At 32.7% G+C, this 16,640-nt stretch overlaps 1 protein-coding gene across 1 annotated transcript in view; it reads right to left on the reverse strand.

Moving 5' to 3' along the window:
• Positions 1-16,640, reverse strand: part of LOC130674272 (LIM homeobox transcription factor 1-beta-like) — a 229,071-nt gene that overhangs the window by 111,824 nt on the left and 100,607 nt on the right. The window contains exon 3 of the mRNA XM_057479550.1: positions 1,873-1,976. Coding sequence (XP_057335533.1) covers positions 1,957-1,976 — 20 coding nt within the window. The 3' untranslated portion in view covers positions 1,873-1,956. The remainder of the gene's footprint in view (positions 1-1,872; positions 1,977-16,640) is intronic.

The raw sequence follows: 16,640 nt of genomic DNA on the forward strand, positions 1-16,640 counted from the left end.
TCTACTTAAACTTTACATTCTGATAATATGAATTGGAATGTAAATGGTACGTCAAATTTGTGACGTAAATGTGACATCAAGATTACATGCATGTTACTGACCGAGTGATATCACATTGGTGACCTAAATGTGACGTTATATTTATATCACATACTAACGTTAGCTTTACATTCTAGATATTACCTCAAAATCACACAACAAAATCGACTTATAAGTGACATAATCTTGGTGATTCTATTTTATGGTCACATTTACATCACAATGTAATGTTTCGGATATGTTCATAGTGTTACAGCACTCTAACATAAAAAATAGTTATATTTATTTTACATCGAAACATTTCATCACATTTATGTAAAAAATTTTACTTTAAAATGATGTACGTATATGACGACATTGCAATAGGAAGGCTTATGCGTAAAAATTATGTATTTGCTATAATTAATAATTTAACATTTAATTTATGTAAAAAATAATATTTGTTATTGAAACGTGCTGAGGTTCATGTTGAATCGGTGAAGTAAACTTTTTTTTTTATTTATATAAATTTCCATCTGTATTTTCATTTGCTTGTAAATAATTGAAATAATTATTTTTATTGTTATAATATATTTCTTTTATTATTAGACATTTTATTTGGTTTTCATAATTTTTATTGTTATTTTATTCTTTTTTATTAAATTAAATACAAATAAATAACAATAAAAATAATTATAAAATAATTATTTACAAGCAGGCGGTGTCTGACGTGTGAACATCTAGTTGCTGCACAATAAATATTTGGTAGTTCAAGGAACCACCGCTAAGAAATTTATGGGCGCGCTAATTGTTCTTCCAAGGATACATATGATCCACCTTTTATCCCCCAATCGAATGCACATTCGAGGTAATCAGTCCAACGGATACATTTTTGTCTGGTATCGACCCGTATGGGACGATACTCATAAAATACAAATAATATTTCAGTATCGAGAAAAATAAAGAAAAGTAAGAACTTGAAGATTTTTTAATATTTATTTAAAAACATGTACTTTCATATAAAAAAAGTATGTATGTTTTTTAGCCAATAAATCAGATATTAATATTTCTTATGTTTTTTCTTTATGAATTTTTTTTTTTAATATAGCAATTATAATTTTTAGCGCATAAAAGTGCTTTGTTCAATTTAATAGAAAATGACGTCACCTAGAGGTCACTGTTATATAACCTTAACGTAAAATTTGTATTTTTTCATGACTTCTATGTTATGTAAATATGATATTCAAATAACATCACCGTTATATCATCAATGTAACATGTACGTCACATTAACATCACATTTACGTTCATTGTGTTACGTAACAATGTTACGTAAATGAGTGTGAAATTGTGATATACATGTTATGAAGATGTGACATACATGTGATTTACGATTTTACGTAACCGGAAGTTTTCATTCTATAAATATGACATCCCTGTTACGTTGATGTGTTCACTGGGTTATTCATCTTACAGTTTTACACAAAAACTATAATTACATATTTAAAAATCAATTTTTGCAAATTTGTGAGTTTCTGTTTTTTTTTTTTATCAATTTCTTACCCTTGAGGTGCAAGGCTCAAATAGGTATTATGTATTATAGATACAATTACACACAGGAAATTCAATCCAGCGTGTGAGTAAACACGTGGAAAAGTTTATTTATGAAAGTTAAAAATATGAGCACTTGGAACTTTGCAAAATGTGTGAAGCCACACATCTAAATAATAACCCAAAGTTTTTCTATTTATTCCTAGATAAGTATGGAAAATTTTTAATTATTCTACTAAACTCTTGAATTTTAACGATTTTGATGCTGCAATGCGATCAACAAGGCGTATAGAAAGTACTTACGTTCCTCCTTCCACGAAACCCTGTCTGTAATTAATTGTTTGCTCGTCGAGATATGTACAGGAACTCAGATGTTCTTTAAGTTACTCAGGCCAGCTGCTCAGTTTCTAAGGGAAAAGGGAATTACGTTGATTATTCATATCTACGATAATTTTATTTTTTGGGCAATCTCATTTGTTTATGGGATAATATTGGTTAAGCTACTTTGGCCGGAAAGATAACGAATCAATATTTGATGATATAGCAATGATTTATCAAATTTATGCATTGAAGAGTGTCATTTCATTCGCAAGATAAAATTTTTTAATGCTTTCATCTCAAACCTAGAGAAATAACGCATTTTATTCTACTGATCATTATTTGTAAATAGACACGTCTATGAAATTTTGATATAGCTTGATTCGGAGGAGTATATTGATCCATACAATAGAATCATGTTTTTGAAAATATTATGTGTTTTGCAGGAAAACCAATAACACGGATTTTCCTATTGACCACCGAGACATGAGAATATCTTTATAATTATTATGCTGTTCAAACCAGCAAGATTCCTAAAATTTCTTGTAATCCTTATGGAGAATTATCAGCTAAAATTCGTTCATAGTCAGTTTTGAAAATTTTCTGAACATAATGGTCAAAGAAGAAGACTATATTTTTGGCGTTAATTTACAAATTATACCATAAGTTGACACAGAACATCTAAGTCTTATTGAGAACGTTCCCAAGAAGCAGTCATGCTCAACTTTTACAATGATTCCCCCTATCAACACTACCATGACTTTATTTTGAAATAGTTAAGGTGCAGTGCACTCTTTCATCTACCTTGATAGGCGCTGAATCACAAAAATAATTCCATTGCGTTATTTCGTTGATATCGCAGCATTGCATCCTTACTTTTTTTGGAAAAAGCGGATTGTTTGTGTTGTGTCTTAATATTTTGAGAATTTTTGAGGTTACATTTATATTGGTAATTTTGAACAGCTTATCAATAATCTTTTCGCAATGGTAAGTTTGTTAAAAAAAATAAAAAAAACTGGTGACAAAATAATTATAGTCTAAGCAAGTATGTCTAATAGTAAAAAACAAAAGATCCAAAGAAACACGGCATGAAACAGCTCGATGTAAAACTTTTAAGGGATTGCATACAGTCAGAATTTAAAAAAAAAAATTTTTCTGATTTCATTTTCGTAATGTACAAATATTTAATTACTCACGCAGGAAATTTCTTGTCAATCCAGTAAATATTTTTAAAGTTACACGCATATTAGTAATTACGTAGCAGAACGATTGAAAGTAGAAGGCTGGAGCATGGGTTGTTTATTGCGACCTATTCTATGGTACTCTTCTATTGTATTTAGATGCATGGAGTGAGAGTGTAGTATTGTTAAATTTCCGGTAAGGTAAATTTACCTTTTTCTGTTCCCAAACTTGCAAACATTGAATAGTGTTAGTCAGCCTAGGCAGGCAAACCAAGCAGTGAATTTGCGAGCTTATTTATACTTTCTCCTGTGAAAATACAGTATACCAAAGAAATGAGGTCATCTTATAAAATGCAGAACTCGAAACCAAAGACTATTCAGAGTCTTCTGGAAAAATGGCCGTCGATGCAGTAGTTGAATTGGTTAAGCCTTTGGCGGAAAAATTTAGATTGCAGTACAAAAGTTCCTTTATAGACGGTACCTTCAAAATGTGATTGGGGAATAGAAAGCTGCACCTTACGGTGATAAAAAAGTTAGAAAAAAAAATATTTGTTCGACACAACAACAATGAGAGCTACAATCAAGTGATATGGAAAATTTCTTCAAAAATAGTTTTGTCTAGTTTGAAAACTGTACAAGTGGCTGCATACATAGCTACTGGTATATTTAATAAAGGTATATCATTACTATTGTATTAAATAAATGAAATAAGGATGTCACTTGCGCCCAATGCGCATTCATATGTTGAAAGAGAGGATGCACATCGCATGACGATCTCTAATCGAAGAGCAAATGAAAGCACACGAGAGGGAAGAATGGTCCACGGGCAACACTAACTAGAGTTATTAGAAGCTGTCGAAGGAGTGAACTGTTTATATATTGCCTTGGAATAAACGTCTCGATGTAACTAGAGAAAAAAAAGTTACTGTATGTGACGTGCTTTTGAAACATGAAATGAGTTTTTCTCAAAACTGTGTTTTTTAAGTCAGTGAGCAAGATTTCTTAATAACCGCTGATCTGATCAGTCTCAAATTTCAACGCAAGCTTTCTATGTACTTGTTTCAGTATTTAATCAAAGCTTTTTTTGACCGATAGATATTTTCCAATTCATAATCAATTTATAGCCTAAAATTGGGTCAAAAATTGATTTCTTTTAAGACGCCGCCATTTTGTCAAAAATTTGTATTTTCCTTATACCTTCGATTAATTAAGAAATGATAAATTGAATTAACGAAATATTTTTAGTTTTCTCAATTTAGATGATTCATTCCAGAATTATCTTGCTCACCGCAAGACGCCTTTTTTCGAAGTCACTTCTAAGAATAGCTATAGTAGCGTTGAAAATGATTATTTTTACAGAAAAAAATTTTTAAATATATATTGAAAGTTACCAATTTATGTATATAAATTTTTTTTTTTTATAGATTAAACGCTAGACTCAAGAATAATTCTGAAATAATAAATTATTTTTTTTTGGCCTCCTGACTGGATATAACCCCCTAATGATAACATTGAAGTTGGGTTAAGGAATTAGTTCAAAATGTTAAATGCACCAGCTGCAGGTCTTTTAAACATTAAATTACTAACTAATTTTATAAGGAAAAAACTTCATCTAAAGTTCAAAATACAATGGAACATATGTGCTAAATTTAACTTAGTTGATACTTGACAACAAAAACGAAGTCTGTGATGTCAACTCATCAGTGATATAGGTAAATTGCAAATTTCGTTTTAAGATTCATGAGCAAGATGAATAAATAATAAACGTAATTATTATCAATAATTAAGTTTATTCTGTGGCGGTTTTTCCCTTGAGTATAACATGATACGTATTAATTTACTAAGTTCATTGTATGATTTACTAAATTTTGATATGTTTCAGGAGTTATAACAGCTGTCGTAGGAAATAATGACTTGAATAAAATTTTTGCTTGTGCGAATTCAGCTCGAGTAAGCCATCATCTGTAGAAGAAGTTAAAAAAAATGGTAAGTCAATCGACTCATAAGCAAGAGATAGTCATGTGAGCTGTTTCAGAAAACGAATAATTGGTGATTGAAATGTCAAGAAGTTTTGCGATGCATTGGAAGAATTAACCCAAAACATTCAATGGACTAATACTGATCAAATAATATTCATAAATAATTTTTGTTTTCAGTTGTAAAATATAATTGTGGTCTATTGAAATGAATTGTAACATTCTAGTAACTCAAGTTTATGAATATTTTTGCTATATTTCTGCCATAGCTTTATAATATTTTGCATGATCAGGGATTCATGATTATTATATTATTATCAAGTGTATAAAATATGCCAAATTATATGTTTGCATAAAATAATCCTCATGCCGTTTAAGTTTTGCTTTCCTATGATGAATTGAATAATATTTTTTTAATGAAACTGTGTTAATGATTTATAACTATATATATATTTTTGCAAATCATGGTAAGAAAGCACGTCTCTGATTGGTTAAAAATGACACTACATAAAATAAATATCGCAGAGGATGTCCACATTGTTCGTGAAAAATATGACAAACGTACCCCTCGCAGATTTGAATCACGGTGGAAACACGGTGGGTTTGTTCCATTTTTCCACTGTGATTACGCGATGTATCCACCATGATTCCACGGTGGCTGTGCCACCGTGGATACACGGTGTTTTCACTGTGATTACGCGGTGGATGCAGCGTGGAACCACGGTGGTGAAATAGCACAGAGCCACCGTGGAATCACGGTGGATACACCGCGTAATCACAGTGGATACACCGCGTAATCACAGTGGATACACTGTGTATACCCGGTGGTGAAATGGAACAAACCCACCGTATAACCACGGTGGATCCACGGTGTTTACACTTTCTCGGTGTTTCCACCGTGATTCAAAACTGCGAGGGACACTTTTTACATATATATATATATATATATATATATATACTATTTATGAGTCATTAAACGATCCACCGGAAAACCTAATCAACAGCCGTCTCGAGTTAGGACAACGGAAAGTCTCAGACTATAGAAAATCATCTAACTATATTTAATTATCATGTACAATTCACTATATGAACTTTGACTCAAAACTTTAGTTATGTTTTGCTGAGTATCAATATTTTGAAAACAATAAAAATAATTTTAAATTATTATGAAAATCAATTAAATCATGTTTAATATTCACTATTATTAATTAACAATCTTTGGCATTAGAAATAATGCAGGAATTAATTTTATATTAATAAGATTGAATATCATTTTAGGTTAATTAAAAGATTAAATTTAATGTAGTGTCGTTTTTTACCAAGAAAAGACATTCTTTCTTACCATTTGATGCAAAAACTATTGTAACGGATTGAGTAGGAAGGGCTTTCGACACTCGTGTGTTGGCAACACTCGCCTAATGGCTCGTGAACCAATCACACTCGTTGTCGAAAGCACCTTCCACTCAATGCGTTAATATACTATTTCTATAATGGTATATTTTGCGAAATAATTTTTGTTGCATATTCTACGATATTTTATTTTGTCTATAAAATAAGAATGATAATTTGGAATACCATATAATTTTTGTAAGTTCAATTTTTTTTATTTCCATTTCAGACCTGCAGAAATTGCATAAAATATTTGTCCTCTGATAGATATCCTTAACCTTTCTTAAAAAAATGACGATTTTTCATTTGATATGGCATCAAATAAATGATAAATATCACAAGGGCGTAGCTATGATTGATTGAACGGGTACAGCACAGTTATTGGGTTTTCCAAAACAGGTAATACAGAATATGCGATCTTGAAATTAGAAGGAAACCAATAATAGTCGACTAACCTTATACAGTAGAGCTAAAGCAATGAGAGCTAATGCAAGCGTTCAACTTGTTAATCACAACAGCGTTTCGTAAGAAGCTGGGCTGCCAGTATAAGTAATCATTGGAAATGAAGATAATTCAATGATAGCTGCAGCACGAGCAGAAAATGCAATTTGAAAATTTTTTTAATTAGCCGATGAAAGTTGCTTGACGAAAAGTTCTGCTAGTTACTAATATAAAATGCGTGATTAATGTAAAGCATTGGCTAAAAAAAGTTGTTCCTCACGTACAAAAATGTTTTACGTACGCTGTTTCTCGAAGTAACGGCAACTCTTAGTAATTATCGTTGAATTTATATCAAAACCCGATCTCATTTTCAGCAGACATAAAAATTGTGGTAATCGTCACAATCCGAATAAAAATCACACTCTGTAATGATCTGATGAAGTATTGTATGAAGAATTAGTACATTTATTTAAAAAATATGCATCAAATTTCGATAATTCTTTTATTGTTGCCTTAGGTAAAAGTAATGAGACTTTCAATAAGATGGTAGTAACTAAAGCACATAAAAATAAATAGTTGTGCACAATTGCAGCGTGTTATATTAGAGTAGCTGCAGCTGCTTGTGCTAAAAATGACGGTGGAAAAAGTATTTTAAATACTGAACAAAATCAAATATTCCTATTGGATTCCGCACAGTTAAGTTTCACAGACGAAGTGATTTGAAACCAAAGAAGAGGTCAATACCAAGCCAGTCAGGAGCAGAATAAGAATGTGAATATAATGTTATCACCTGCAATTATTTTTTATGAGCTTTTCAAGCTCTACCAAGTTACGTTTTTTGCTAAAGTTTGACAAGGTAAGAATCGAAAGTTGCTAATGAAGAAGCGGTTTTTAAATTTTGATTTCCGATTATGGTCAATGAAATAAATGTATTGAGGCAGAAATCAATGTCAGTGATTAATATCAAGGTTTGAGTGAGTTTTGATTTAGGTCCGAGCGATAATATATGAAATATTCGAGAAAAACATGAAAAACTGTGTTTTTTAAATTTTTTGCTGATATTAAGGGGGGGGGGGAGGGTTTTAAAGGCGAAAAAGAAGCATATTTTTGTGATTTTTTCCCGGCGAAATGAGTAATATAATTTCATTAAACTTAATCACATATTATTGTACAACTTTTAAAGAATATCAGAAAAAATTTTCAACGAAAAATATTTATTAATAAGCTGGTGACGTGGAATCTCCGGAGGCGCCTCGAAAGAAAGTCGTTTTGCCGTGAACATCATAACTCGTTACCGTATCATCGGAAAAAAAAATTAATATGCATTTTAAAGTTGATGTATTTCTCGAGGTAACCACGAAGAGTTTTTTTTTTTTTTTCGATTTTTTGCAGCACTTGGAAGTGAAAAACGCGATTTTAGCTAAAAAAAATCACACACACACACACACACACACACACACACACACACACACACACACACACACACACACGCACGCACGCACACACACACATACATACATACATACAGACATCGCTCTGAACATATCAGAATAGTATCCTAGCACCTTCAAACGTCGACACATGATGAAAACCCGATTTTCGAAAATCGGGGTGAAACCCATAACTTCCCGAATTTTTTGAGAATCGTCGATTTTCTCAGCGGGGAGTTAAAATTTTTTTTTTTCGTAATTCGAAAATATTTTCGAGTCTACTTGATCGAATGATCTGAAATTTCCGGGAAAGTTAATGGCCAACAAGCTCTTTCGATTTCCGCAAGAAGCATTCGAATCGGTTCATTAGTTTAAAAGTTATAGACCGGTCACACACATACATGCATACAGACACTTAGACATCATTCTGAAAATAGTCAGAATAGCTTCCTAGGACCTCAAAACGTTGACATCTGATAAAAACTCGATTTTCGAAAATCGGGGTAAAAACAATAACTTATTATAATCTTATAATTGATAATCTTATTATAATTGACAATAAACCTGTACTTTTCTAATTAATTTCTTTTATTCTATCTATTACTGTTCATCCTAGAGGTGAGTTCGTAAGTTTTTAATATACGCTGCCAAGTTTGAATAAGTGCTTTGCTTTGCAAGAACCCCAGTCCACTGCTCTGTCCAAGTAAAATAAAAATTGTTAGAGGCCAGTCTAAGCCAGGGTTCAACCTGCGAAATCTGGTGGCTGCTGGTTAAAATCGCGAAGACAGAAAGCGATTGGTCTGAGAATATATATTTTAGGGTGAATCATTTCCGCAAAAGTTTTTTTTTTCAAGTCCTCGAGCAAAATCTCAATCTACATTGGAAAAAAAAAATTCTCACCAAATATGAGCTCTTAATTCCAATGCTAAGTACTTGCTATTTGATTTCAAAGATTCCCCATTCAAAATACACGTAAATGAAATTACTTTTTATTTTAACTTTCTAATCCTCAGCTACATTTCATGATATCAAGGCGGTTTTGGTCGCAACTTGTAGGGCATTTGGTCTACTTCAAAAGTGCCCATTGTTACTTAGCTGTGATTCCGGCTGTTTCACTTGTGTCCGTTGCGGAACTCATTGTTCCTATGAAATTGACGTTTATTGGCTTGCTGAACATAAACCAATGAAAGTACATCAAAAATGTTTATAGAAATTTTATAGGAAATTTTATTCCCTTCGAAAAAGTCCTATGAGACAAGTCGCTAAAGTCCATAGTTTCCGAGTTATAATCATTTTAATAACTTGAAAAATAAAATATCAATTATAATTTTTTTTTTTCTCGACATGATCTGGTCGAGAGAAAACGTGGTCGCAGCTCAAGAAAAGAAGCCGCAAAACAATTGGAAATTACAGTGAAGTTAGGCAAAGAAATAAAAGCGTCGAGCACTACTAAAATACCCAACGCGATCCAATAACTCAGGGACGAAATGTTCTAATTAAAAAACAGTAGATCGAATGAACTCTCAAGCAACGCGAACATCACAATCAAGTGGGCACAAAAAATGACCAACTTTGCGCATGTTACCGAAGATCTGTCTGATCAGCAGCGCATGGAAGTCAAAACTTTGATTTTTGAAAATCAAGATTTACTCTTTTATCTGGAGGAAATCTCAGATTACCAAACGAAATTTTACATCGAATTATAACTACAGACGACCATTCAGATTCAAGAAACAATATCGCTTTCTTCCCATACGTAAAGAGGAGATCTCGAGGCAGGTCAGAGATTTGGAAGAAAAGGCTATTATTAGGCCCTCAGAATGAGGTTATTGTTCCCTGATTTGGATCGTGCCTAAAAAGGAGAATTCATTTGGTAATAAGAAGTAGCGTATGGTAATCGATTTTTGTGATTTAAGCGGACTAAATAGGCGATGCCATATATTTTTCATCCTTTGACCTGGCAAGTAGTTTCCACCAAGTTACCATTCACCCAGATGATATACATGAGGCAGCCTTTTCTACACCAAACCAGCATTGTGGATTTGTTAGACAGCCGTTTGGGCTGAAAAACGCCCCTTCGACATTTCAAAGATTAATGAACAAGGTATTGGTGGGACAGCTTGGCAGATGTGTATTCGTGTATATAGATGATATAGTTGACTACTCTAAAGCATTTTAGGAGCTATAAATTTTGAAAAGGTTCGGAAATTGTTGGGTTTAACTGTAATATCGTGTGAATTTAAACGTGGATTCTCTTTCTCGGAATCTGGTTGACGGACCAGAGGAGTTTATTCCTGACGCACAGGTCAGCTTGATATGAAACAATGACCCAGATAAAACGGCAACGACTGAAGATGAAACTAGTAAAGATAAATCTAACCCCAGGGTAAAACGGACTAGAAAGCAATACAATATCAGACGCAAAGCACGTGTTCTTATTGACCTGAAAAATAATGATACCAAGCCGGAGCAGGTGACTTCGCCAGTCTAATTTCTATTTGAGCTCCGCGAGTGGCCTTCTGTCACACTTGTGCCAGAGAAATATCAATCGCCCACAGATAATCGTCAATATGCAAACGATTCTAGTGACGGTAAAGAGGCGGTGATTTCGAATATCGAAGACCGAAGTCGTCAAGAAGTTATTCCTGATTTGGACGACGAACCGATCGTAGAGGACCTAGATGTGGACAACGGAAATATCGGTAATGGAAATGATAACGGAGAGGACCATCTCCAGACCGACGGGGAATTGTCAGGTGATAAGCCGGACGACGATTACGATAAAAATCGCGAAAATATTGATAGTGACGAGGGGGAGTATGCTCGAATCCGCCCTCCACGAGTCGTTAGTAGAAGTATAACATGGCATGTATGATAGATAGCTCCGACCGTTTGTAAAACGCGCGATTGGTTGCTAATGCAATCAAATACTGTATTAATATTTACTGATGTGAAAGGAAAACCTGGTGACGAAGGAAGCGAAAAAATAGCCTACGTCTTGCTCATTCTTGCATAGCTAACATTCTGTAGACCTACTGTGATACTATACAAGGAAAATAAACCCTGTATAATAGCAGCCCCTAAGTATAGAGATAGCAACGTCGCATTGGACGGGGATATCCGAGAGACATTGGCTGCTGCATATAATATACTAATGGAACTAGAGTCATTTAGTATGTTAAAATCTAAAAAAAAATCTGTCAATCGGTTGACCCTGCAGGCCAGCCCCAACACTTCCCGCTGTATCCGAGCTCCTTAAGCTCAAAAACATTGTTGTAAATACATACTCGAGCTCTTCGAACTCAAAAATACATTTGTATGCCATTGTTTTCGAAAAAAACCATTTTTTAGCATTTCTTTTTCCCAAGATATCTCGCAAACGAATGAACCGATTTTAATGGTTAAGGCAGCAATCGACGTATTTTAGTGAGTTCTAGAGCTGATTAGATTTGGAAGTTGATCGTTTAAGTCGTTTCTGAGAAATCAATAAAAAACTAAAAAAAAAAAATTTTTTTTTTCGTAATTTGCCAATATTTCCGAGTCTACTTGATTAAATGATCTGAAATTTTTAGAAAAGTTGATGGCCAACAAGCTCTTTCGATTGCCGCCTTAACAATTCAAATCGGTTCATTAGTTAAAAAGTTATAGAACGGTCACACACACACACACATACATACATACAGACATTCGGACATCATTCTGAAAATAGTCAGAATAGCTTCCTAGGACCTCAAAACGTCGACATCTGGTGAAATTTCGATTTTCGCAAGTCGGGGTAAAAACAATAACTTTCCAATTTTTCGAAAATCGTCGATTTTCTTAGTGGGAAGTTAAAAATTTACTATAAAAATTTACTAAGTTCTCAATTACAATCGCTTTAGAGCAAGCAACAGCTTGTGGATGAAGCACAAGCTTTGGTAAATCGTTAGTTTTGCTACTTCGGTCTTCCTGAGGCCTTATTAACTGACCAAGGGACGAACTTCTTTTCCAGTCTATTAAGAAGTATCGCTATAAAGTACAATATTGAACAGTATCGTACATCTGCACATAGACCTCTGAGTCAGGAATCAGTGGAAAGATCTTACTATGTATTACCTGAATATCTAAAACATTATATAGAAAAGAATAGTGAGTGGGATAAATGCCTGGGCATAGCTTTATTTTCATAGAATGTAAGTAAATATGATAGTACAGGATTGACTCCGTATCAATTAGTTTTCGAAAAGTCATTCTGTCTTCCGTCTTGCCTACGAACTATTGAAAAACCTAATGAAACATATGCAGCTTATTTTAGTAATTATTTGGATGTATAGTTAATTAATTAATGTCACGTGACCGAAGTCCGCCTTCTGTTTACTGGAAACCGTTACCTGATCCTCTTGGGTAACACGCGTTTCGTACATCCCTATTTTTCACCATAATATTATTATAGCAAAATATTGAGTAGGCTCATTATTAGCAGTACCCGAGGATCAAAGATTCTGTTGCGTGTGGGTGCCAAACCATCTGCCACTACGAGTCCGTTCCTATCAAATCTTAAGTATTCAGTTTCCCTCATGCCGGCTTGGATGGATTTTGCCTAAAGTACCAATTTCATGTATTGTTCGACATACTACATTGGCCAAGAGGGGACGTGGTCTCTCCCCTTGCCTTCCTGAGAAGACACCCATATTTAGACGTATAATTAATTAATTAATGTAACGCGATTTAAGTCCACCACCGCCTACCGGAGTACGTTTACACGCCTTTTTAGGGATACACGCGCTGCGAGATCATCCTAATCTTCCAACCCAGATGACACTCTTAGTTGAAAAATATAATCAAGTGACGACTGAGATGGACATTAACCGGAGGTATTATAAAAAATCCTCATTGCGCGTGGTGTATAACCACAGCTACCACAAGTCTTACTTCTGTCGGGCCAAACACTACTACCATCTCAGGAAATAAAGAGACTCTGGCCGCAGTGGATTTAAAAAGAGGCTCCCCATGGTACCAGGCTCCTAGCGCTGGTTAACATGGTTGCTTATGGAAGTTGTGGGACGCAACTTCTCCCCATACCCTATAGACTGGGCTTCCTCCACTTGTTCCCTTTCGGTTTCCCAACAAGCTATTATCCGCTTGTTCAGTCCCTAATAGATCTTCTACTTTCCGAGCTGCAAGACACTCTGATTATTTAAGCTTAATCGAAAATAGAAGACAGCTCGGGAATTCCAACGTATAAAAGAGGCTGAAGTGGCTGCTAATGAGAACATAACTCAGGTTAAATTACGATCAAAGTTTTATTATGATCAAAAAATAAATCCGTGCCAGTTTAAGCCGGAAACTAGATTAATAATATTATTGGAATCTAGGAAAAGTAAAAGAGACCTGCAGTGTATTGGTTCTCCGATATAGCAATAGGGCCAAACGAAACGGCCTAAGTAAATGTAAATGGGTTGTTTAAATTAGCACATCTCAATAAATGGAGAATTTCTTGCATATAACTTTCAGATGACTGTATTAACGATGCTGCTTGGGCTCCTTCCCTTTTTCTGGGGCCTGGTTGGATATGACTACAGCAGATCGTCAATAAATATGACTACGCTATCACTTTTGGATGTAGGGAAGTGCAATTTTCCCGCAAGGAAAGCTGAAACTGAATAGTTCAGCTATTCATATATTTCTTCATAAGCCTATTAAAACTTGCTGAAATTATTCCCTTTCACGTGATAAAATGTCAAATACTAATCAATACCCGATGAAAAAAGATTTTATACAATTGTATAGAATTATATATCAATTATATATGGACTATATATTATTATATATAGACTATATATAATTGGATAGAAAAAATGGCCCGATCCAATTGTATACAATTTGTATAGAAAATTGTATACAATTCTATACAAATTGTATACAATTCTATATAATTATATACAATTCTATACAATTCTATATATTGAAATTATATAGAAATGTATAGAATTATATAGGATTGTATATAATTTGTATAAAATTGTATATAATTATATAGGCTTGTATACAATTTGTGTAGAATCGTATACAATTTCTATACAGTTATATACAATTAGATCGGGCCATTTTTTGTATATAATTTTATACAATTGTATAAAATATTTTTTCATCGGGTAGAGTCGTGCAGCGTTGGGACGTGCCTCCCATACACCCTCAGTGTTGAATGGTCGTAGAGAGTACTACCTAGATATGGATTATACTAGATGTAAGAAAATGCATGAAAAAATCCGAACATTTTAAATTCTCGCGCCTCCGCAAAGCCCCACTAGACTCGATGAGTTAAAAAAATACAACATTTATATTCTCTTATCGTAGGTAATAATTATTTTAAATTCCGAGTCTGTAGGTTATTTTTCCTAAAAACGTGAAAATTTTCATATTTTACACACCTGCAAAGCCTCACCAGAATTGATTTTATAAAAAAAATTTTTTACCATTTATTTTTAGGTAGATTTTTCTAAAATCTAACTATTGTATTTATCCTCATGGTCGATTTTTCAAGGAATTTTGTCACAACCTATCATAATTAGTTGAGTAGGGTTCGAAAATACCATTCGATAAAAAATTTATGTATGTATATATATATATATATATATATATATATATATATGTATATATATATATATATATATTAGGGTGATCCAAAAAATAACAAACGTTTTTTTTTTTTCTTCCAAACAGGTTCAAAAGTTTCATTTAGATAAAAAAAGACGCCTGTGAAAATTAGAGCTCTTAATATTAACATTAAGAGGTTCCTCATCGCACTTTTCTATTTCCCATAAGAATAACATGGGAAAAATTTTTTTTACGTCTTCTGATTTTTATAAGTAGCTAACGATGCGTCATAGGAATAAATGGCAGGCATGTTTTTGTAGGGAATTGAATGCTCTACAAAAAAAGATTCTTATTATTTTTTGAGGAATCTATTTGTTCAAAAGTTATTTGAGGTTGAAGTCGAATTCATATTAAATTTTGAGATTTTCTACTTTTCCGGCGAAACTATCAGACTTATTACAAAATATCATCAGACCTTTTTTGTAGACAATTTTATTCCCTAAAAGTTATTTCTAATAAAGTTTTTTCGAATTCCGCATTGTTTTCTAGTTTTTTTTATTTTAATGTCAAGCTCTTAAAATCGATCAGAAGACTATTTTTTTATGAGCATGACATTAAAATAAAAATAACTAGAAAACAATGCGGAATTCGAAAAAACTTTATTAGAAATAACTTTTAGGGAATAAAATTGTCTACAAAAAAGGTCTGATGATATTTTGTAATAAGTCTGATAGTTTCGCCGGAAAAGTAGAAAATCTCAAAATTTAATATGAATTCGACTTCAAACTCAAATAACTTTTGAACAAATAGATTCCTCAAAAAATGATAAGAATCTTTTTTTGTAGAGCATTCAATTCCCTACAAAAATATGCCTGCCAATTATTCCTATGACGCATCATTAGCTACTTATAAAAATCAGAAGACGTAAAAAAAATTTTTCCCATGTTATTCTTATGGAAAATAGAAAAGTGCGATGAGGAACCTCTTAATGGTAATATTAAGAGCTCTAATTTTCACAGGCGTCTTTTTTTATCTAAATGAAACTTTTGAACCTGTTTGGAAGAAAAAAAAAAAATTTGTTATTTTTTGGATCACCCTAATATATATATCTATATATATATATATATATATATATCTATATATATATATATATATATATATATATATATATGTATATATATATATATATATATGTATATATATATATATATATATATGTCTGCAGATATATACATAAATATTTATCGGGACCCTGTTTAGAAAATCTTATAGAATCCAATAGATTCTCATAAGTTCCCATAGAGATTATATAAGAACGAATGAGTTCTATGAGAAGTGCTATAGTTAAGTATAGGACCTTATACATACAGCTATAAAAATCTGTCGGATTTTTCAAGCAGGGAAGGTAGTTACCTTGTCATCCTTCTTAAACTTATTCAGTCAGTTACTTCATTAGTTTGCTACGAATTACTATAGGGCAAATTTCAATTTCATTTATTTATTTAATTTTACGTATGTTTTTAAGATACAATTTTCGATACCCGTTACTTGATTCGGTACGTTGACAGGATATGTAATGCATTAAATATAGAATATAGAACGAAACTCAGTGTGTCTATAATGACATGATCTTTTGAAAAAACTTCCTTATGACAAATGCTTTTAAAAAATTTTAATAAATTATCCTTATATTAACTCAACTTGTATAATTTGTGGAGAAGAGAAGCTGTTTCTTTGGCTTATTGCTTCCTGTAGAAAAA

The sequence above is a fragment of the Microplitis mediator genome, chromosome 9, assembly GCF_029852145.1.
Source record: "Microplitis mediator isolate UGA2020A chromosome 9, iyMicMedi2.1, whole genome shotgun sequence".
In the NCBI taxonomy this organism is placed as follows: Eukaryota; Metazoa; Arthropoda; class Insecta; order Hymenoptera; family Braconidae; genus Microplitis; species Microplitis mediator.